We start from the raw sequence: 21,718 nt of genomic DNA on the forward strand, positions 1-21,718 counted from the left end.
CATGTTTTTTCTCCTTCCCAACAGGCTCAGACCACATTCTTACACCGGAGGGCTTTCTCAGCGACCTCAGAGATCTGAGCAATTGAGCCAACTGCTCTGCACCAAAGAAAAGGGAGACATTCCTGTTGAGTGGGCCCAGGGAGCTTTATTCCTTCCACAACCCCCGGCTGCCAAAGCTATCTGGGAGCCATTCTTTAGCAGAAGTTGGTCTGTCTGTGTGTGTATATCATTGAAAACTAGAGCGACATGCATCGGTGATGTCAAGCAGTGTTGCAGACTTCTACCTGCATGCGTTGTTGCATAAAAAGAAAAAAAATATGCTACTATACCTGCAGTCTTTCCCACCCCTCCACTTTTATGCACATGGGGTTGTGGCAGTGTTGTTCAGGCAATCGTAGACCTAGGCAAAAAGGCGTTATGTGCGTAAGAGTGTCCAGCATCTAATTCTTTAGCAGCAGGCAGTAGGTCTTTCTGCACTTTGCAGGTGTGTGTGGAGGTGCACCGGTGAAGGCAGCCAAGCAAGTCAATTAGACTTCTATGTGTGGCGTGTGCAACATATCCACAACATGCATGCATGGCAATGCTTGTGTCAGCATTTTGGACATACATGTGCTGCCATACTCGTACTGACATTCAGTTGTAGTTGGCGCATGCAATACTGCACATAATGTACAGGCTCTTGCAACCAGTAGCTGTTGGTTCCGTGGTTGGCAACGCCAGTCTTCGCAAAATGTGTGAAAAAAAAAAACGCAACTTTGCGACTTTACGCAAAACAAGCATTTGGCCAACACTGCACTTAGGTTGTGGTTGCAAGAGCGTCGCACTGTATACTTATGCTATTTATTACACAGCTATGGCTGTAGCGACGTCCCATGCTTGACAAGCAGAAAAAGGAATTGCCAACATAGATGACTTGAGCATTGCCACGCAAAATGAACACCTTGCGCACACCACGCCGAAGCTCACCAAGTCATGTGCTGTGTCCAGCTCTGTTAATCTACACTACATTTACATGAAGTTTTTGCGTTTCTTCTAATGTTAAACACTGTGCTGTTGGCAGTATTGCATGTCCTCTTATCTCTCCTGGGACCCGTGTTCTTATGGTTGTCCATTACGGAACAAGCAAGAAAACCACTTTCGATGCAATAAATCTGCTTTAAAGCATGTTTTATTGGTCTGGTGTGATCAGTCGGCCTTCTTTGCAGGGCGAGAGCTCTTCTTTTTGGGCACGATAGCCTTCTGACTCCTGAGGATGGCACTGGCACGACGCAGGCATAGCTGTAAAAGTCAGAATAAAGTTTTCAGCATGCAGTAGTGAAGAGGATTGATGCATCACATTGCTGTAATTCGTGGCTACTATGGTGAACATGCAACAAAATTGTGCTACTACTGCATAGCACTCATGTAAGGCCAAACCAACATGAAAACATTGTTCTGGACCTCACTTTGTGCACAATCATCACAGCACCCCTCTACTTCAAGTGTCTCAAGCACCATGACTATTACAATAGATTATATAAAACATAATGTCACTGGTTTCGAATTCAATGCTCTAAAGAACACTCCACAGATCTAATTTAGAGGATAACTGCGTGTAATCAGGCACAAAGATTTTGTTAAATTTGACAAATTTATGAAGTAATTAACAGAATGTGCAAATGATCTTAATGATGCACTTTTACTGTAGTTGCAATATTTTTTATTCTGGCAATTTTCCAACAAGAATAGTGTCCGGCTTCTGAAGCAGGACACAGTATTCATTTAGTCAAATGCAAAAAGGTCAAAAATATGTGGCAAGAACCTGTTAAGAGATCAAAAGAAGTATAAGGCATGCATGTGCACAATAGCAAACACAGACTTGGGCGTATGTCGAAGGAATTAATGGTAGAAATATTTTGCCTACACAACAAGCGGCTGCAAGGCACACATCTGCATTATCTTTAGTCCTGAAGATGCTAACCCAGAACAAATCTAAGAATTTTGGTTTGACACTGCGAAGCAGTGGCTCACAGGTTATAAGTGGCTGCAGACATGACTTTTCTCAATCGCGAGTATGAATACACCTTTTGAAGAGACCACTTTCCAAGCAAGTGCCCTGAAAGCTGGTGCTGCACACTCATGTACGCAGTTCTCTAACTGCATTAGAGTTCTCACATATTTAGCATTAAATTTATAAAAAGCTTTGTTATAGTGTACGTGCTATTCTCGCTGTCTGCTGTGCCTATTTATGTAAGGTGCTCTCGTTGCAATCACTATATACAGTCCAGCCTCACTATAACCAATGCTGATATTGTTCCTTGTCATGCTGGCTTTCTAGAACTACATTTCACAGTGCCAACGCTCACCTCCACAACTGCCTGCACAGCACTAACAGAAAACAATTCAGGCCCTGCATTTTTTTTTTTGTGTGTGTGGAGAAAGACAGCAAAGAAAACAAATGTTAAGTTGTTTTTTCTTATGTCAAAACCAGTAAGGCATCAGACACTTATACACATCTGTTCATTTTGCAAAATTTTGTAAATTATATAGTATTGGTCCAAAATCAACGAATATTGGGCTTGCTCTATTAAGAGCTGCAAAGGGTTAAAAATAGCCCCCCCCCCCCCCCCCAAGCCACATTTTCCCGATTGAGTTAAAACATAAATTAGTCACAGATTCTACTCTTCATATTGCGCAGGGTTGCAAAGGCCTTGACATGCAAGCAAATTATACATTTCAGCAGTTCAGTTAAGTATTACAAGACATTTTTAAAGTGGCACTGCCAGCAAAAATGCGACTGGACACTATCCAAGGCTTCTTTCTGATCCGACATCCTCCTTGAGCAGAGTGTTGCGACAAATATTGAACTACGGCACAATAAATAGACCGAGCAGTACATATGCCAAAAAGAAAAGCACGAAAACAGCGCATGAACTGACAGCATCAGCTAGACCAGTGGCTATTGCCACTCCGTTGACTTCCAGGATTATGACGCCGACAGTGCGCTTGAGGTTCTGGTTTCAGTTTTACTACCGAGGCAGCATCTACAGAAAGAGGTCTTCGTTCTCAATTCATTTGGCGCAGGCTTAGAGCAATTGTACGTGCAAGTTTTGGCGCAGGATGGCACAAAGGACTGCTCTTGGTACAATTTGGCACAACTGTTCTGCCACCGAATTTAAGTGCAGCACTAGCACCTTCTCCAGCGTGCACTCCCCACACACATTTTTAGCAGAGAGAGAAGTGCTGGTCTACGAGTGCATTTGAGGCAAATAATATACAAGTACCACTTAGGCAAGCAACAGCAAGGCATGTTTAACACACCAGAAGATTGTACCCCATTCTTTCCTACAAGACCACAGCACAAGTTTATGCAGGTGACTTACCCTCTGCTATTCTTAACTACCATCGTTTTTATTTTTTAAAGCAAAGCTTTTTTGCATAGTTTCAGGCCCTTTTTTGTACATATCGGATCTTTAACGCTGAACACGTTTAACGGGTGGTGCCATCTAGGAACGGTGCAGCGAAGTAGTAGTTTACCGGACAGTAAACATCTCGTTACAAGAGACATTTGAAAATGGTTTGGTTGGTTTTCCTATGTTCGCCATATTAACAACATCGCATACAAGACGCATGATTACAAACTAAGGGCAACTTTTTAGGTCCCTAGAGTAAGTTCTTCACGATTTAGAAGACGCACAACCCAGACACGGATTTTCCATCCAGCCCAGGATGGAAGATCCTGTAAAAAACTGCCCTAAGATAAAGCTTGGGCCTGCATCCAAGAGACCGCAGACGTTCCATAATCTTTCGAGGAGCTTGTGTCTGCAGATGTGGACCTCGTGCGCTCTGAAGAGCTTACAGATCATGCAATCCTCGCGCAAGTAAATGGTGCATGTGCCCTAGAAGATGAACCAGAGGAGGAGGATGACGACGAGGAAACTGCAGGACAGAAAGTGTCGGCAGTTGAGGCTGACAAACATCCAGAAGCACTTCAAAGGTATTGTGAGCAACAGGAAGGCTTGCAAAGTGAAGTGCTTTACCTCCAGAGTTGGGAAGGAAGCTAATACAATCTGCAGTCACTAAAAAACAAACTACTATGAATGACTTCAAGCCATCCTGAGCAATTTTCTGTAGATGTGTTTAAACACTTTGATGCTGATGTATAATAAAGTGATCTAGTCTGACTACTCAAGTGTTTTTAGACTTTTTGGTTACAAGAGAGATGTTTCCCGGGTCCCTTGAGTGTCTCTTGTAACGAGGTTTTACTGTATCAAGCATGCAGTTTCATACAATTACTAGAGGGAACTGTGGCGCTAGCATCTATGGCAGCTGTAAGCAGGGCAATTCAGCCAGCATGGGAATGATTAAAGTACAGATTTGCCTACACTTCGTCCTTATGGCTTCAAACACAGGACCTCTAGCAGAGAAGCCCGATATTTGAACCATTATGCCACGGACGCATGCGTCGGCAAGCGGCATAGAACACCTTTTCTTCTTTCTGGGGTTTTACGTGCCAAAACCAGTTCTGATTATGAGGCACGTAGTAGTGGAGGGCTCCGGATTAATTTTGACCACCTGAGGTTCTTTAACGTGCACTACAACACAAGCACACAGGCGTTTTTGCATTTCGCCTCCATCGAAATGCGGCCGCCGCGGCCGGGATTCGATCCCGCTACCTTGTCCTCAGCAGCGCAACGCCTTAGCTGACTGAGCCACCCCGGCGGGTATAGAACACCTTTTCTCTCGGGCAAGCCAGCATGTTGAGATGCTTGGTGCATTTTGATCCACAGATGCACAGAAGAAACTGACGCATCAAAAACACGAGTGCAACACTATGGACACTACTGTAAACTTAAATAATATATATATGATGTAAAATATGTGTAACAATATCCAGGCCGTCTATAATTCACTGCAAACAAAATAATTTCTTTGTATAAAATGCGCCTCTTTAAAACCAATATTTATACCTTGAAAAAAAAAATTGCATTTCATGCACACACACATGGTTCATGAGCCAGTAACAAACAATGCTTCGCTTTATGTAGATGTCAACTGGAGTTGAGTCTGACCCCCTGCCCCTTTGCTCTATACAGCTGGACAACTATTCCATTGAGCTCAGTTTTCTGAATAAACACCAGTCATTTCTCCAGATGCTCACAAATAAAATCATTAAAAAGGAGATTTGGGCAACACAGTGGTGGAAGTATTTCAGAGGACATTACACAAGAAACCAATAAGAAAGCAACCAAGGTTTTTCAAATGTCGGACATGCATGCCTTTGCATTACATAGCAAGTTTTTTCAAATCCCCAATTCATCACAGCATACAAATGGCCAGTATTTGTACACTAAGTGATGAGAGAGAAACATGTTATAGTAACTAAAACAGCCTGATCGTCTAGTTCGTACATGTTCATAACTAAAAACGTAGCATGAAAACAAGAGCTGTAGAGGTGCCAAAGCTGATCACCTGTCCAGTAGTTTGTCTCATCCAGTCTTGTTTTTGTACTCCGTTTGTAGCTATCAACTGTGGAAAACGGCCAGCGTTACACAGCACAGTTACACAAGAACTGCTTAAGTTGCAGGATGCTTGCTTTATGAAACTCCAACCCAGCTACACACTTGTACACTAAGAAAACCATGCTCAAGAAGCCGGAACGCTGTCAGAACTATATCTTCTTGTTGCTACAATGCATCAGTGCCTCGTAAATATGAGCGAACTTCCACGTGCGCATACTGCAACTGAACCAAGCTACACATTGCCTTACAAGATGTAGCAAAGTTGCAGTTAGTGAAATATTCACGGCACTTGTGAAATTTCACCTTAATATGGGGCTAATCACAATTACCCGTTTCTACTTTGTGTGATGCGATTCCTCACGGTTGACAAACATGACGTAATCGAAAAACTGCTTCGAGTCGCACAGTAGCCATGAGTCACTAGGAAGCACTTACGGTCTGCAAATCCTTCCTGTAGTACTGATGTCCCTTTACCCACTTCTTGATGGTAGACATCGTGCGGCGGGCTCCCTTCTTGAGGGGCACGCGATCGATCAGCTTCGCCGGCTTCTTGCGATCTAAACGACAAAAAAGACGAACACAATCCGTATGCTCTACCACGTGCAACCAAAGACGGCTGTGACTTTGCCAACGTTGTGCGCATACTCACTAGCTTGCTTCTTGTAGACCAGCGTAACACCTTTGCCGCTGCTGTGAGGCTCGATGGTGAGGGCCTTGTCCCTTACATTGCCACTGTAGCGCTTGGCGTGCGTCCCTTTAGGGTTCAGGGGGTCCTGCATAAGGCACACAAAATGACAGCGCTGACCAAACTGAAAAAAAAAATTAAATTATGGGGTTTTATGCGCCAAAACCAGTTCTGATTATGAGGCACGCTGTAGAGGGGGACTCCGGAAATTTGGACCACCTAGGGTTCTTTAACGTGCACCTAAATTTAAGTACACGGGTGTTTTCGCATTTCGCCCCCATCGAAATGCGGAAGACACGAGGCGAGACAATGTGACTCAAATCTTTATCGACGCAGCGATACTTACAATGCTAAACCACGTTTTGATCATCCGCTTTTTTACCAGGAAGCTGGACCGGTCTTTGACGATCATCCACTGCAGTTCGGCCGACATGGTTACTGCAAGACAGCGGTAAGTTAGGCCTCGCAGATTCCACAACACACGGCTGCACAACTCGCGTCGCACAAAAAAGCCGACAATAAGTTGGAAGCATGCACAACTATATTAATGACCTACGAATGCACATAGTACAGACTAACAGCCAACATTTCTATACCTCAAAGAGACAATCGGGAACACGTGTACGCACCTTGTAATCCTCGACAGAAAAGAGACGAGCCGGTTGGTGGCGCCCAAGTTGACGGAGACGTTGATGGGTATGTCCGCTTGGCTGACGCAATTTGTAAGAGCCTTGGGAAAAGAGTTTGGCGGCAAAGAAAGTAACGTTGGCCACAGCATCGTTGTTGCGGCACAGAACATAATAGTTTATATGCACTCTTGATGAATTAGGCTCTCTTAAGTAGCGTTAGTAGCGTCATGGGCAGTGTTCAAAAAACATTGTTTTCGGCACTCTTCGTCTACGGCTCATATCAATAGGTGAACTTGCATTTTACCAGTTACATGTTCGGTGCTCTAAATTCACTTCGCTAAAGAAAAGTTGTTTTTATGGTCATTTTAGATCGTGTACAGCGCGTCGCACTTGTCCTCATACAAACGGAGGCATCGCACAGTACGCCAAAAGCATGACCTTCGAGATTACAACGCAATGTGCGGCATTGCTGCGCTCTCAAAGGCCATGCAATTTTACTCATGCAAGTATTCGTCGTGATGTTATAAGGTTGGCCAGCGCTTAATTAAATTAAAGCGGAATGCTTTCTAGCGAGATGTAGGAAAACTATGCCTGCGTGTTTTCTGCCACATTGTATCGTGTTAGTAGTGTGGAGCTTACTATTCTACAGTAGTGTACATACGTCATGAAGGAGCGAAACGAGCGAGGCTGCTACAGGCTGCTTTGCAAATAAGCGCACGCGCTCCGATCGTCGTCTGCTAGCGCCACTCCGAGCCAAGGTTTATTCAGCGGCGCACTTTTCAAACAGCCGACAGTCAACGGTGACGTTGGTGAGATCCATAGCTGAGCGACCGCTGCTTTTATTATTATTATTATTATTATTATTATTATTATTATTATTATTATTATTATTATTATTATTATTATTATTATTATTATTATTATTATTATTATTATTATTATTATTATTATTATTACAATCTTGAATGCTGCTAAGACCATAGTCATGACTATCACCCGCAAAACAGCAAGCATTTCTTTTTCTTATTCGGTAGATGCTGTACCATTGTGTAGGATCCGTGAGATCAATGATCTCGGGTGTACTTTTTGATACAACCTTACATTTTCCAGCTCACACTAAACGCGTTGCAATACGGTGTATGCGCACTCTTGGCTCTGTTTGCAGAATACCGAGAGAATTCAATCCTCCTACACCGTTCCGCAAGTTGCACACAACAATCTGTCTTCCTCAACTCGAATACGCGTCGGTCGTCTGGAACGGCATTTCTAGATCCAACTGTCACACTATAGATCGGGTCCAGAATAAGTTTCTAAGCATATATGATCACCGCTTTGCTCACACGGACGCTGGACCTTAATTGCTGGAGCGCTGTTGGATTATTGTCATTCATTGCCTTTACTCCGCTGCCGACGTAATCACGCTGACCTCCTGTTTCTTTTCAAACTCCTTCACGGTATCCTCCTGTGCCCCGAACTCCTCAGTTGTATGATGCTTCGTATTCCAAGCATGATCACCAGAGAACATAGACCTTTCCATGTTCCTGCCTGTCCACCAACACTCAACTGGCCGTCCACAGAATACAGTATAACGCCCACTTTCATGACCTTGATATTTTTTTAACTCGCTGTCTTTTCGGAGCTTTGCGTTGTTGTGTCATAGTTTCACATATCGTTCAACGCCTTGTTGTATGTGCACTCTTCTTTTCAAGATGGATGGATGGATGGATGGATGGATGGATGGATGGATGGATGGATGGATGGATGGATGGATGGATGGATGGATGGATGGATGGATGGATGGATGGATGGATGGATGGATGGATGGATGCAAAACTTTAATGAAAGTCCTGAGGTACGCGACTCAGCGCACTGCGGGCCGCTCTCAAGTTGCATGGGACAGTCACCATGCCCGAACGCCGCATCGTGGGCCCTTTGGACAGCCCATAGTTGCGCCCCGCCATCGGGGCTCTTTATAGCGGAGAACCACTTGTCCTCATTGATTTGTTCGGTGCCTCGCAACGAGGGGCAACGCCAGAGCATATATGGCAAGCACCTGGTCAGCATGTCAGCAGTCATTGCAGTGCCTGCAAAACTGCTGGCATAAGTGTCGAGATAAAGCTTGTGGAATAAAGCCGGGCTGGGATACGAGCCTGTTTGCAATAATCTGAGGGTCAATGCCTGCGCTGTATTTAACTTCTTGTGAGGAAGAGGAAAGTCTCTCCAGTCGAGATAAAAGTGCTGCGTAATTTCGTTATATGTTGTCGGTTGATCTCTGTTCTCCACCACTGCTGGCCGGCGGGGGAGTTCTCATCATCATCATAATAAAAACTTTATTATATAGACTGGGGAGTTTGGAGCACGCAGGCTCCAGGGCCCCCGCACGACCCCACGGCACTCAAGCGTTTATGGTTGTCCGGTCCATAACGCTAGCAGCCTTGTCAGTAGCCATGGTCTGCATGACCGGGTCTCCGGAGCGGAGCAGGGTCTCCCAGTCCTCCCAAGTCTTCAGGTGCTCTAGGCCCCGCGGGGGAGGATCCGCCGGGCAATGAGAAAGGAGATGGAGAGCAGAAGCACGAGGTTCCGGACAGGGAGTACAGGCTGAAGTGAGGAAAAGTGGGTGATAGTGAGAAAGAATGAGAGGAGAGGGGAGAGTGTGTGTCTGTAATCGGTGCCAAAGGGTAGCTTGTCGATTGCTAAAGGATTCGTGCGGTGGAGGGTACAGCTGGCGCGCCGCCTTAGGGGCATGCGTCAGCTCGTTGAAAGTGTGCGCGCGCTCCTTCGTGAACCCCGGATCGGAGGCCGCAAGAGCCCGGTTTAAAGAACCTCGGGCTAAGAGGTCTGCGGCCTCGTTTCCAGGATTCCCGCAGTGCGCGGGCACCCAAATCAGCTCCACATGACGAGGCGGGGGCGCAGCGGGCGAGTCCAGTATGCAAAAAGTAGGAACGTGGACTCGGCCTTGTGCGAAATTTAGGATTGCAGTTTTGGAATCTGACAAAACATACCGTGCTTCTGTGTTGACGATGGCTAGGGCAATCGCAGCTTCCTCTGCAGCTTCGGGAGAGGTGTCTGGGGGGAGTGTGTGTGTTCCGATGGGAGAGAGAGTGTTATCCACCACCGCAGCGACCGCTTCATCGCCCGTGCAGGCTGCGTCCACCCATACGGCGTCCGACTCTGAGCCGTAATATCGGTGGAGGGCTGCAGCGCGAGCTCTGCGGCGCTTATCGTGGTGGTCGGGGTGCATGTTACGGGGAAGTGGCTTAATGAGAAGTTCGCGGTGTAAGGGTCTTGATATGGGGCGTAATGTCGGATCGTTGGCCGGTATCCGGATTCCAAGGGAATGCAGGATGCACCGGCCAGTGTCGGTTTGTGTGAGACGAAGGTATTGTGCTTGGCGGTGTGCGTCTACAAGTTCCCAGATTGTGTTGTGGAGGCCTAGTTGTAAGAGTTGCTCGGTAGGTGTATTATAGGGGAAGGTGGAGGGCGACTTTGTATGCTCGACGGATGAGAGCATCCATGGCGTCAGTTTCACGGCGAGAGAGCTGGAGGTAAAGGCGTGAACAAGGCGGCATAGGTCACGCTCCCTCATGCCCCTGTGGTGGCCCGAGACCCGGCGGATGAGGTGCGAGATTGCCCCTACCACCTGCTTGAGTCTCCGGAGTGTAGTAGTGTTCTTCCCATCACTCTGAATAAGCATACCAAATATCCGGAGAGTTTTCACCTCTGGTACCGGTCTGCCCTCCACTTCGATGGCGATGGGGGAGCAGGGTGATCGAGTTGCGGTTCTTGGGACGGACGCAGAGCATCTCGGACTTCTCGGGGGAACAAGAAAGTCCTACGCTAACTTCATAGTTTTGGGTCAGATTGGCGGCTGCTTGAATAGTGTCCTGTACGGTGCCATCACTGCCATGGGTAGTCCATAGCGTGATGTCGTCAGCGTACAGAGTGTGTTTCAGGTGAGGAACGGTTGCCAATTAATTGTCGTGCTAGGGGGATCAGAGTGATATTAAATAAGAAAGGCGAGAAGACGGACCCTTGCGATGTGCCGACGCTTTTTAGAGAGTATGTGGGGTAGGTGAGAGGGCCGAAGCGAAGCTCAGCCGTGCGTGCTGTGAGAAAGGCCTGAATGTAGGTGTACGTACGTGCACCCACATTCAGTGGGGAGAGTGCAGTCATGATCGCGTGACGTTCAACACGATCAAAGGCTTTGGATAAATCCAAAGCCAAGACTGCCTTGGTGTGGCCTGGAATGAGCGGGTCGAAGATATCATGGGTGACTTGCAACATGGCGTCTTGTGCGGACAAATGGGGACGGAATCCCACCATGCTGTGAGGGTATAAGTCATGGTCTGCCATGTGCTGTGTGAGTCTCGCTGATACCACGTGCTCGAAAAGCTTTCCGATACACGACGTTAGCGAGATTGGGCGAAGGTTTTGGAGTGTAAGTGGTTTGTTGGGCTTTGGAATGAAGATTACCTTCGCGTGGCGCCAGGACTGGGGGAGGGGTGCCCTCCTTCCAGCACTGATTGAAATACTCCGTGATACGATCGATCGATCGATCGTCCAGATTACGGAGCGCTGTGTTGGAGACCTGGTCGGCGCCGGGTGCATATTTGGTGCGGAGAGTCAGGAGGGTCTGACCCCCGCCTCTGTTATGGCGGCATCGAGTTCGGGGTTCGCCTGTCCTATATGAGGGGAGTGGCGTTGGTATGCCGGGTGAGGTGTATGTGTCGCGGAGTGTATCCAAGAGAGCATCGGGGTTGTCCATGTGTGCGTTCTCCATGGTCGCGGAAAGCGAGACTTCGCGTCTTGGAGTGGGCTAGCTCGTTGAGGTTTGTGGGGCCTCCCATGATGGATCCCATGAGAGCGGGGAACCACGTGAGAGTGTGGGTGGCGATGCTTTTGCCGTCGAGGATGTGACGGGATATGATGATGTTGTTTTTCTTCTGTTTCGGAAGGCCCTGGTAGGCGTCTTCGACCGTGATTGTGATTTTTATTCATTGATTTGTTTTACTGATATTCCACTGCCCTTTTTTTTTCTTTATGTATGCGTGCGCCAGCACTTAGACTTGACGGTTGTTCCTGCACATGGGCCCGATAAATAAATGACTGATTGATTGATTATTATTATTTTTATTTATTTATTTTCAAAATATAATTAAAGGCCCTCAGGGAGGGCATTACATTAAGGGTGGAGCTAATACAATACAGGGGTATTACAATAATTAGTAAATATACACTAATGTAAAACAGTGTGGATTAATGATTTAAAAAATTAAAATATTGTTACGACGCGCGACAAACGGTGTTTATTGAACAGGCCTCAGGGCGAGCCTCCGACGAGCCAGAAGAGTTCTCTTCTTCGTCTTCTCCGCTAACACTCCTCCTCTTCTACTAATGCGGCTACATTGACTGTAATATTCCTCCCCTCCTAGACGAAGCCCGCCTGGCAAGTCAGCTAAGTTCTCGGTGTGAAGGGCTTGAGACGAGCGACATGCACAACCTCAGTCTTGGCGGAGCGCCGTCCAGTTGCGGTGAGACGCGCCAGTCGATAATTCACTTCACTGAGTTGGTCAACAATAACGTACGGGCCAGTATAGTTGGCAAGAAGTTTCTGACACAGGCCACGTTTGCGCACCGGACACCATAGCCAGACTAGATCCCCTGGAGAATAGGTGACATCCCGATGGTGCCTGTCGTACCGTGCTTTTGACCGCTCTTGCGAAGCCAGAGTACGTATGCGGGCCAAGCGTCGAGCTTCTTCAGCGCGACACAGAGTCTCGGCGATGGTGAGATCGTCGTGGGTGGAGAAAGAAAATATGGTGTCCAGTGTGTGACGCGGCGGACGAGCGTAGAGTAGGAAAAACGGGCTGTAGCCAGTAGTCTCGTGCTTTGCTGTGTTAAAAGCGTATGTAATGAATGGCAAAATGTCGTCTCAGTTTTTATGGTCCGATGCGACGTACATGGACAACATGTTCACCATTGTGCGGTTGGTACGCTCGGTCAGCCCATTTGTTTGCGGGTGATACGGTGTCGAGTGGCGAAAGCTGGAAGCGCATAATCGAAGAAGCTCTTCCACGACATCTGCAGTAAACTGGCGGCCGCGGTCACTGATGATTACTCGAGGAGGGCCGTGACGGAGAATGATCGAATGCAGGAGGAAAAAGGAAACTTGGCTGGCGGTGGCAGATGGCAAAGCAGCCGTCTCGCAGTACCGGGTCAGATGGTCGGCACATACGATGATCCAACGGTTCCCTTTCGATGAGCGGGGAAAGGGACCCATGAGATCAATTCCGACTTGCTCGAAAGGAGAGCTCGGAGGCGTCAGTGGTTGTAGGAGGCCGGCTGGCGTCGTAGTTAGGTGTTTGTGGGCCTGACACTGAGCGCAACTGGCCACATACATTTCAGTTGACCGACGCATTCGGGGCCAGTAAAACCGTTCTTGGGCACGATGAAATGTACGCGCTGCTCCGAGATGTCCGGAGGTAGGATCGTCGTGCATAACCTGCAGAATAGAGGAGCGTAGCTTCTCCGGAACTACAAGAAGGAAGCGGGCACCAGTGGTTGCGAAATTCCTCTTGTAGAGGAGGCCATCACGAACACAAAATCCTCGGCTTGTTGTGGAGTCATGCGCGTTGAAAAGGGGCTCTAAGCTGAAGTCTTCTGGCTGCTCCTTCTCGAAGGTCTCTTTATCAGGGAATGCAGGTGCCAAAGAAGCAATCAAGTGATCAAAGGTATCGGCATCACAAAGAGTGGTGTTTAGCGGCATTCGCGAAAGGCAGTCAGCATCAGCGTGTCGGCGACCACTCTTATATGAAACTGTGAAGTTGTACTCCTGAAGACGTAGAGCCCAGCGCGCGAGTCGACCAGAGGGATCACGAAGATTGACAAGCCAACACAACGAATGATGATCTGTGACGATTGTGAATGGGCGTCCATACATGTACGAGCGAAAACGTTGCACAGCAAAAATGACCGCTAGGCATTCCTGCTCCGTAACGGTGTAATTGCGTTCAGGCTTACTTAACGTACGACTCGCATAAGCAATGACATGCTCGTTCCGGCCGCATCGCTGAACGAGGACTCCCCCGACCCCCACGCCACTCGCATCGGTGTGGATCTCTGTTGGTGCAGCTGGGTCGAAATGCCGAAGGATGGGACCCGTCGTCAGTAAGAACTTCAGTTGACGAAAAGATGCGTCGCACTCGTGAGTCCACTCAAAAACGGCGTCCTTATGCAGAAGACAAGTCAAGGGATAGGCGACATCGGCAAAAGCAGGTATAAATCGGCGGAAATAAGAGCAGAGGCCTAGGAAACTACGAAGCTCTTTAACAGACCGAGGAGGCTTAAACGCTTCAACAGCTGCTGTCTTTTGCGGATCAGGCCTGATACCATCCTTGTCTACAAGATGGCCAAGCACCAATGTCTGCCGCTCACCGAAGTGACATTTCTTAGAATTGAGTACTAGGCCGGCGTTTTCGATGCAGTCTAAGACGACTTCCAGCTAGGCGCCTGTTGTGCTCTTCAAAAGTGCTTCCAAAGATGACAACGTCGTCTAGGTAACACATGCAAATATGCCATTTGAGGCCTCGAAGAATGGTGTCCATAAATCTTTCGAAAGTCGCGGGTGCATTGCAAAGCCCAAACGGCATGACGTTGAACTCAAAAAGGCCATCCGGGGTTATAAAGGCCGTTTTTTCTTTATCCGCCGGGTGCATTGGGATTTGCCAGTAACCCGATCGCAAATCTACAGAAGAAAAGTAGGATGCTGAATGAAGGCAATCCAATGCGTCATCAATCCTTGGGAGAGGGTAAACGTCTTTCTTGGTAATCGAATTGAGACGGCGGTAGTCCACACAAAATCTCCAAGTATCGTCTTTCTTTTTCACCAGTATAACTGGAGCAGCCCACGGACTAGATGACTCCTGAATTACTCCTTTCTGTAGCATTTCGTGAACCTGTTCGTCGATAACCTGGCGCTCTGACGGTGACACTCTATAGGGTTTCTGTCGAACAGGCTGCGCCGACCCCGTGTTAATTCTGTGCTTGGTTCGAGACGCAGGAATGGACGGCGCGTTATCGCCCTGGGCGAAGTCGAAGATGCTTAAGTGTTTAGTCAGGACGTTCACTAATGTACGGCGCTCGTCCATGCTGATCGACTTGCTGATCATTGGCAGAATCTTCGAGTCTTCCGAGCAGATGTCAACTCGTGTATGTGGAGCATCTGTGAGCACGGCGACTGGCGTCGATCTGTGCTCTTTGAAGGAAGCAAGCTTCATGCCAGCAGGTACCACTGCGTTTTCGCCTGAAGGGTTGACAACCCATAATTTGGAGCGCCGCTGAGCAACAGACACAAGACAATGTGGCAGAAAAATGTTCTTCTTCATGCACGGTAAATACGCCGGCTCTACTGTGGCGTCGAAAGCCCGATGAGTGGTAGTAGCGCAGCCCACAGGCACACACACAGCTGACAAAGCAGGCACGAGAGTGTCCTCACAGGCATGAAATGCGCCATCCCCGTTTGGAGCATCCTGCATGAGCTCGTAAGAAATTTCACCACTCACAAACATCTCCCCTGTTCGGCAATCAACGGTGGCACCGCACATCTGCAGAAAATCAATACCTAATATAACATCATGTGAGGAACGGGGGAGGATTGTAAATTCAGTCGTGAAAACTCTACCGCCCAGTGACACTTGTGCAGTGCAAATACCAACAGGCCGCAACGAATCCCCGCTGACGCCACAAAATGTTGCCACTTGGTTCCATTGAAATACCACTTTGCGTCCTAATAACCTTTGGAAAGCGAGACTCATCACAGAGACAACAGCACCGGTGTCCACTAACGCCAATGTAGACACACCATCAACGAGGACTTCCACTTTGTTCTTCAACATAAACACAGGCGGAGGCATATCTTTCAGCAGCGAATCTCCAGCGACCTCACCTCCATTGGCCGCGCTCTCTAGTTTTCCGGCGGTGGTGATCTTGAACGACGCCGTGGTGAAGGAGACCGGTGCGATCGAGGAACAGGAGGTGGCGTCACGCTACGATCGGAGGCAGGTGAGCGGTTCCGTAAGCTTCCTTGCCAAAAGTTGCTGCTAGAAGGCGATTGCGACATAGGAGGCCATTGGGCGTTGGGGGCTGGGGCAGCAAGTTGATCGTACGGATACCTTTGGCGTTGAGGACAAAAACGGGATATATGGCCAAGGACGCCGCAGACGTAGCATGTCGGAAGCGGACGGCTTCTGCGGTAGTCTTCAGAGCTGTCAGACACGTCTGCACGCCTAGGACGCATGACTGGGTCGTAACGCGGAGCATTGCCAGTGGTGGGGCGTCCAGAGGAACGTGCGTAACGAGGGTGAGGTTCAAATCGGGTATCCGAAGAGTAGTGGCCTCTCGATGCCGGTGCGTGTCGGTACTCTGACACATTCGCGACGCTGACCGACGGTTGCCATCCATTCAAAGGTGGTGAAGTCGCCGGGGCTTGCGAAAAGGAGGCATCTGAAACATCAGGCAGGCGACGTGTCGTCTCGGTGTGTCTGTCTAGCTCTTCGCGGACGATCTGTCGTATGGTCGACGCCAAGTCAAATGAAGAGCTCATATCGATGCTGGCCACAGTGGTAACATTGGCCAATCGACCAAACTTTGGCGTTATTCGGCGCATCTTCAGCGCCTCGAACGTACGGCAGTGCTTCATGACATCAGACACTGAAGCGAGACTGTCCTTGCCGATCAGAAAATTGTAGACATCCTCTGCTATGCCCTTGAGCAGGTGCCCGACCTTGTCTTCCTCGGACATTCTTGCGTTAGCTTGCTTGCACAATTTCAAGATCTCTTCAATGTAGGCAGTGCAAGTCTCCCCTGGTAGCTGTGCTCTCTGTGCCAAGGTATGCTCTGCGCGTTTCTTTTTTGCGTCCGAGTCGCCAAAGCATTCCTTTAGGTCATGAACGAAACGTTCCCACGTTGTTAATAATTCTTCGTGGTTCTCAAACCACATCAGGGCAGTGTCAGTGAGAGCGAAGATAACGTTGGTTAGTTGGTCGGTGGTGTTCCAGCCGTTCGACTTGCTTACCCGTTGGTAATGTCTGAGCCATTCTTCGACATCTTCACCTGCTCTCCCGGCGAAAACCCGAGGTTCTCGGTAGTAGCGCCACGTACCAGCAGGCATTGATCCCGGAGCGTCTCCTTCGTTGGTCATGTTAACAGGCGCAGGGGGTAGTCCGGCGAGGCGACGACTCCGGCGAAGAATAAATGGCTCCGGGTCCGTCGTTACTTCAAGTACCCAGCACCTCCCACCAAAAACTGTTACGACGCGCGACAAACGGTGTTTATTGAACAGGCCTCAGGGCGAGCCTCCGACGAGCCAGAAGAGTTCTCTTCTTCGTCTTCTCCGCTAACACTCCTCCTCTTCTACTAATGCGGCTACATTGACTGTAATAATATAGTTTACAAATAACATACTGCAAACGTAGTGCAATATAACTAAAAAAACGGCCCCGCACAATTATGCGTAAGTGTCAAATGACCCATTGAGCGAAATGCAGCTCCACTAACGTGAAACTTGGGGAGATGCGAGGCATGCAGTGATTCACCGTTAATGGGGTCATATACTGCCTTAAGCAATGGCTGATAACCCCGTAAACGAGGCCTCCCCATTACGACGACAGAAGAGAAGTGAAATGCTACGCTGGAATGGTGAGCGGCAACGCAGCCAGCTGTGGAAGACGACGATGAACGCGGGAGCAGTGGCACGAGCGCATGCTGAGCGCGAGCACGAGCCGCTTGCTTACCGTGACTACGACGATTACGACACGAGACGCCGACAGCCCGGGCGCATAAGGTTCTTCGCACCTAAAATGGTAGAATAAATGTACATTGAATTTAAAGGTTGCCGTCTATGGTGCCTCCCCCACTTCGAGATACCGTCCTGATAAGGCCCCTCCAACAGTGACGCCGGAAGTATATATACCTTTTCTGTCGTTTTCCTGTTCTTTTTTTGTGTGTAATAATTTTAATGATATAATTACTCTCCCAGTTTCGTCTGAAAGGGAACACTATCCTCGCCGGTTAATTTTACCTTTCACTACATCGTGTGCGGATATTTCTATTTTCTCCGTGCCAAAATAACTATAACGCGGCGCTACCAATCGCTAACTACTGTATATCATTAGCAAGGAACAGTACGACCCGCCGTGGTTGCTCAGAAAAAAAAAAAAAACACGTCAAGCTCCTGAATCTTTTTCGTGTCTGTGGTGGCCTCTTTGAAGGCCTTCCAAATTAGTACAGTCTAGCCAAATTATGCAATAATACTGTGTAGCGCCAAGTGACCTGCTTTGTATTTGTACAGGTATATGTATTGTTGCGAAGAATGTATTAAAGAAAAAAAACCGTGGTTGCTCAGTGGCTAAGGTGTTGGGCTGCTGAGTACGAGGTCGCGGGATCGAATCCCGGCCACGGCGGCTGCATTTCGATGGAGGCGAAATGCGAAAACACCCGTGTACTTAGATTTAGGTGCACGTTAAAGAACCCCAGGTGGTCCAAATTTTCGGAGTCCCCCACTACGGCGGGCCTCATAATCAGAACTGGATTTGGCACGTAAAACCCCATAATTTAAATTTTTTTTAGGAACAGTACGGAGTCAGTTGACATTGAACAATTGTTTATTGACGCTCTACAAATCTGCATATTTAGTAAGTATAGTATTCCTTATGTTTTATATACAATGCGCAAAACGGATTACCTGTAATCCAAGCAACAAATGAAACACCGCGATACAAGAACACATACTACAATATGCGTATGCAATTCCTTGTAATTTACATAACCAGTAAACGTCTTGCACAGTATACAGTCAACGAATGGCACTTTATTTGCAAGAACACAAAAAAGGTATACATATATAATCTGATCCACTGATAGCGTAATATGGTCAGTGGCCGGACCAATACGCCATATATATATATATATATATATATATATTTGTGTATGTGTGTTTAGATAGGTAGATACACATACATAAATACACGCACATATATATTCAACATTAAATGACCATAAGCTCAGACCAAATATCCACATATTTGGTCTACACACAATATCCACGGGCCTTGCAGATAGAATTGAAGAACGACTTGCATGCTAGTCCGAAATCATGTGCAGTTTTATTGCGATAGCAATTATATGGACACTCAAAAGCAGATTTCTGCCGTCGCCGTCGCCGTGAGGTTCCGTATGACGTCAATGGAGATGAAATCGTCGCCGCGCGCCGAACGCTGTATGTGCGAGTGAAAGGGCGCGAGGGGCGCGCGCTTTCACGGGGAGTGAACGCACGGCGGAGAACAAACGCGCGTTCTGCGCCGTGCTCCCTTAAGGGCTGCAGAAGTAGGCGTCTCTTTCCTCCTTTACAATCACCATATGTGTAGAGCAAACGCGCCTTCTTCCGACGCGCGAGAGGCCATGGGGGAGGGGGGGGAGGGAAGGGAGGCGACGTTTAGCTGCGGCACCAAGTGCCTATTTATATCAGAGGCTCCGGCAACAGTCACCAACGCCGCACGCATTTTGAGCGAACGCGGGCAAAACGCCGACGGCGTCGACAACAGTTCTGCGTGTTGCCGGTGCTGCTGCATGTCCAAGTTTATACAGCTGATAAAGCTAATATCATTTCTCCGTATAGCTCTCTACAAATTTGCTATCGCAATTGATGCTTCGCCTTTCAGGTGAAACTGCGACAACTTTTTTTATCTCAAGGGGTATTATGTTCCATATTTTAGTTTAATCACATTCTATTAGTCTCTCGCCATAAATGTTACGACATTTGACCAAGTTAAAATTCAAGCAAATTAAATAGACAGGCTGCTGCTCGCTCTGCTGTTCTGCGCACGAATTCTTTGATGATCTCTTCTAAATTGAGGACTGACGTCCTTTCCTTGTGTATATGAAGAATCAGAAGTTGCGATAACCTCCTCTGAGTCATTCGGCTGCGCAAGTACGTTTTTACTCGACGCAGAGCACTAAGAGAGAGAGCTCCCCAGAAGCGACAGCGACAGCTATAGACAACAGAAGCTTACGACCTGATAGAGCAACTCGCCAATAGTTCCTGATTTTTTTTGGAGGATCTCCGAAATGATCAGGGTTGTGAGAGAACCAGCGTCATATAGATGAGTTGGTAGAAGCAGAAACTGCGCCGAGAGTCTACACAGGTCAAAGTCAACTGCATGTACTCCCAAAAGCATTTTTAATTTAATTATTTGATGTATAACTGAATCCCTCCAGAGGATGCCTTCTAGTTTTACGAGCTGCTCGACATGCCAGTCTGTTCAAAACGCCGTTTTATTTCGCTTATGATCCGGTCGGCAACAGCGAAATACTCCTTGCGCAGTGCAGCCTTAGTGTCAAGTGCAACTGGCTGAGCAGGCCTGTCGGTTGCCTCTCACCTCATATGCGGTTTTGGCGGCCTTGAAGCACAAGGCTCTTTCAGGCCTGGAGCTGCAGTTGTGCTATACTGTGCTCCCACAGCTCGTCAAACGCGGTTTCAGAGCGCAGCCCGAAGATCGCCTCACAGAGAGCCTCTGATGCTTCTTTCGCACCTGCAGCACAATATGTTGAGCTCTGGAGAGCCCTTGCAAGGCCCGAAGAACGCTAAAAAAATGTTGATACCCAACAGCGTTTCAAGTTTCTGCAAAAGTCTTTCATATATAACCCTTCAAAATTGTTTTGCTGCTGCCGGTCACTGAATCTGCTGTCTGCAAGAGCACCTCAAGTGTCTGTTGAACTGTAGCGTAATTATAAACGAACCTTTGCATTGATTTTACTCTAACGGCCCATCGCGTTGGGCAAGGCGACAGCAAGTTGTTTGGCCTTGATACGGGCTCTACAGCAGCTTCACGTCCCGTAGGAATTACTGTCTGCACAAACGCTTTTGCGCTTCTTTGAGTCAAGGATTGCAGTGGAAACGTTTTTAACAGTGCTGAGAGCATCTCCAATTATGTCGCAGCTCATCCTAACCTCCTGCAGTACGTACCAGGTCTAAACAATGATTGCTGCAGTGTGCGTACAGAGATCCTGGCTCACAGCCGCTAATCCTTTTTTGCACGCCTGAAAAACGCCCCGACATATTCGCCGCCCCATCAGAGCAGTGGCCTTGTAAAGAGTGAAAGTCAAGGCTGAGGTGCAAGATCGTACATGTCCTTGATGGCCGAGTACAATGTCTCGGACCTGCTGTCAGGTGCGTTATACAGGCTGACATACTCCTCTCGGACTTCAAGCGTCTTTATGTACACTCAGCACACACAAAAAGGGAACTGCTACTCACAATCTATGTCCATTGTGCCATCAGCGATAGCACCGTAGAACGGGCTGGACTTAACGTCCTTCACAATTTCACGTTGTATATAGAGTATGGGCCATAATCTCTACAAGCTCATTTTGCACGTCCCCGCTAACCCATTTGTCCCTCTTAGTCATCCATGTCTTAAGGGCTGCAACACCATCCGATCTCTCCTCAAACAAGTCGATCAAATTTACGTCACCTGAACGCGCCCTCGAAGAGCTTGACCTCTGCGGCAGAGGTAACAGAGAACTTAACATTAATGACACTCACAGCCATCCTGGCCTCTTCCTATAGCTGTTTACTGCATTGCTGCGACAGAAGACGCAAAACAGGTATGCCCTTTTTATATGACAAATTTCGGCTCACAGAATCCAAGTGAAACTTGCTCTTTTCATGTGATCTAAACTTTTCTGAAGCTTTTTTCCAACTGTTAAACCCAGCCTTAACAAAAGCTGGTTCCACACTTCCAATGTATCCCTTTTTTCTTCATCATGTAGACGGAACTCATGACACGTACATGGTACCTTTTGCTTTCGTACGAAAGCCACGGAAATTTCACAAACCAGTCTCGTTG

The 21,718-nt window shown here is 47.8% G+C and overlaps 2 protein-coding genes across 5 annotated transcripts in view; one reads left to right on the plus strand and one right to left on the minus strand.

The window, feature by feature from the left end:
* The window catches only part of LOC119436686 (protein ROP-like), an 80,260-nt gene extending 79,093 nt beyond the window's left edge, over positions 1-1,167 (plus strand). For all 3 annotated transcript variants that reach the window (XM_037703649.2, XM_049659669.1, XM_037703650.2), the window contains one exon: positions 25-1,167. In XM_037703649.2, coding sequence (XP_037559577.1) covers positions 25-86 — 62 coding nt within the window. In that variant the 3' untranslated portion in view covers positions 87-1,167. The remainder of the gene's footprint in view (positions 1-24) is intronic.
* The window catches only part of LOC119436688 (60S ribosomal protein L28), a 420,941-nt gene continuing 400,373 nt past the window's right edge, over positions 1,151-21,718 (minus strand). The window contains exons 1-5 of one of the 2 annotated variants that reach the window (XM_037703651.2): positions 6,816-6,839; positions 6,533-6,624; positions 6,151-6,274; positions 5,937-6,058; positions 1,151-1,278 (exon numbers count right to left, since the gene is read on the minus strand). In XM_037703651.2, coding sequence (XP_037559579.1) covers positions 1,186-1,278; positions 5,937-6,058; positions 6,151-6,274; positions 6,533-6,619 — 426 coding nt within the window. In that variant the 5' untranslated portion in view covers positions 6,620-6,624; positions 6,816-6,839 and the 3' untranslated portion in view covers positions 1,151-1,185. Of the gene's footprint in view, positions 1,279-5,936; positions 6,059-6,150; positions 6,275-6,532; positions 6,625-6,815; positions 6,840-21,718 lie in introns of those variants that run through there. The other variant, XM_049659687.1, reaches the window with a different exon arrangement.

Source organism: Dermacentor silvarum, chromosome 1, assembly GCF_013339745.2.
Source record: "Dermacentor silvarum isolate Dsil-2018 chromosome 1, BIME_Dsil_1.4, whole genome shotgun sequence".
Lineage (NCBI taxonomy): Eukaryota > Metazoa > Arthropoda > Arachnida > Ixodida > Ixodidae > Dermacentor > Dermacentor silvarum.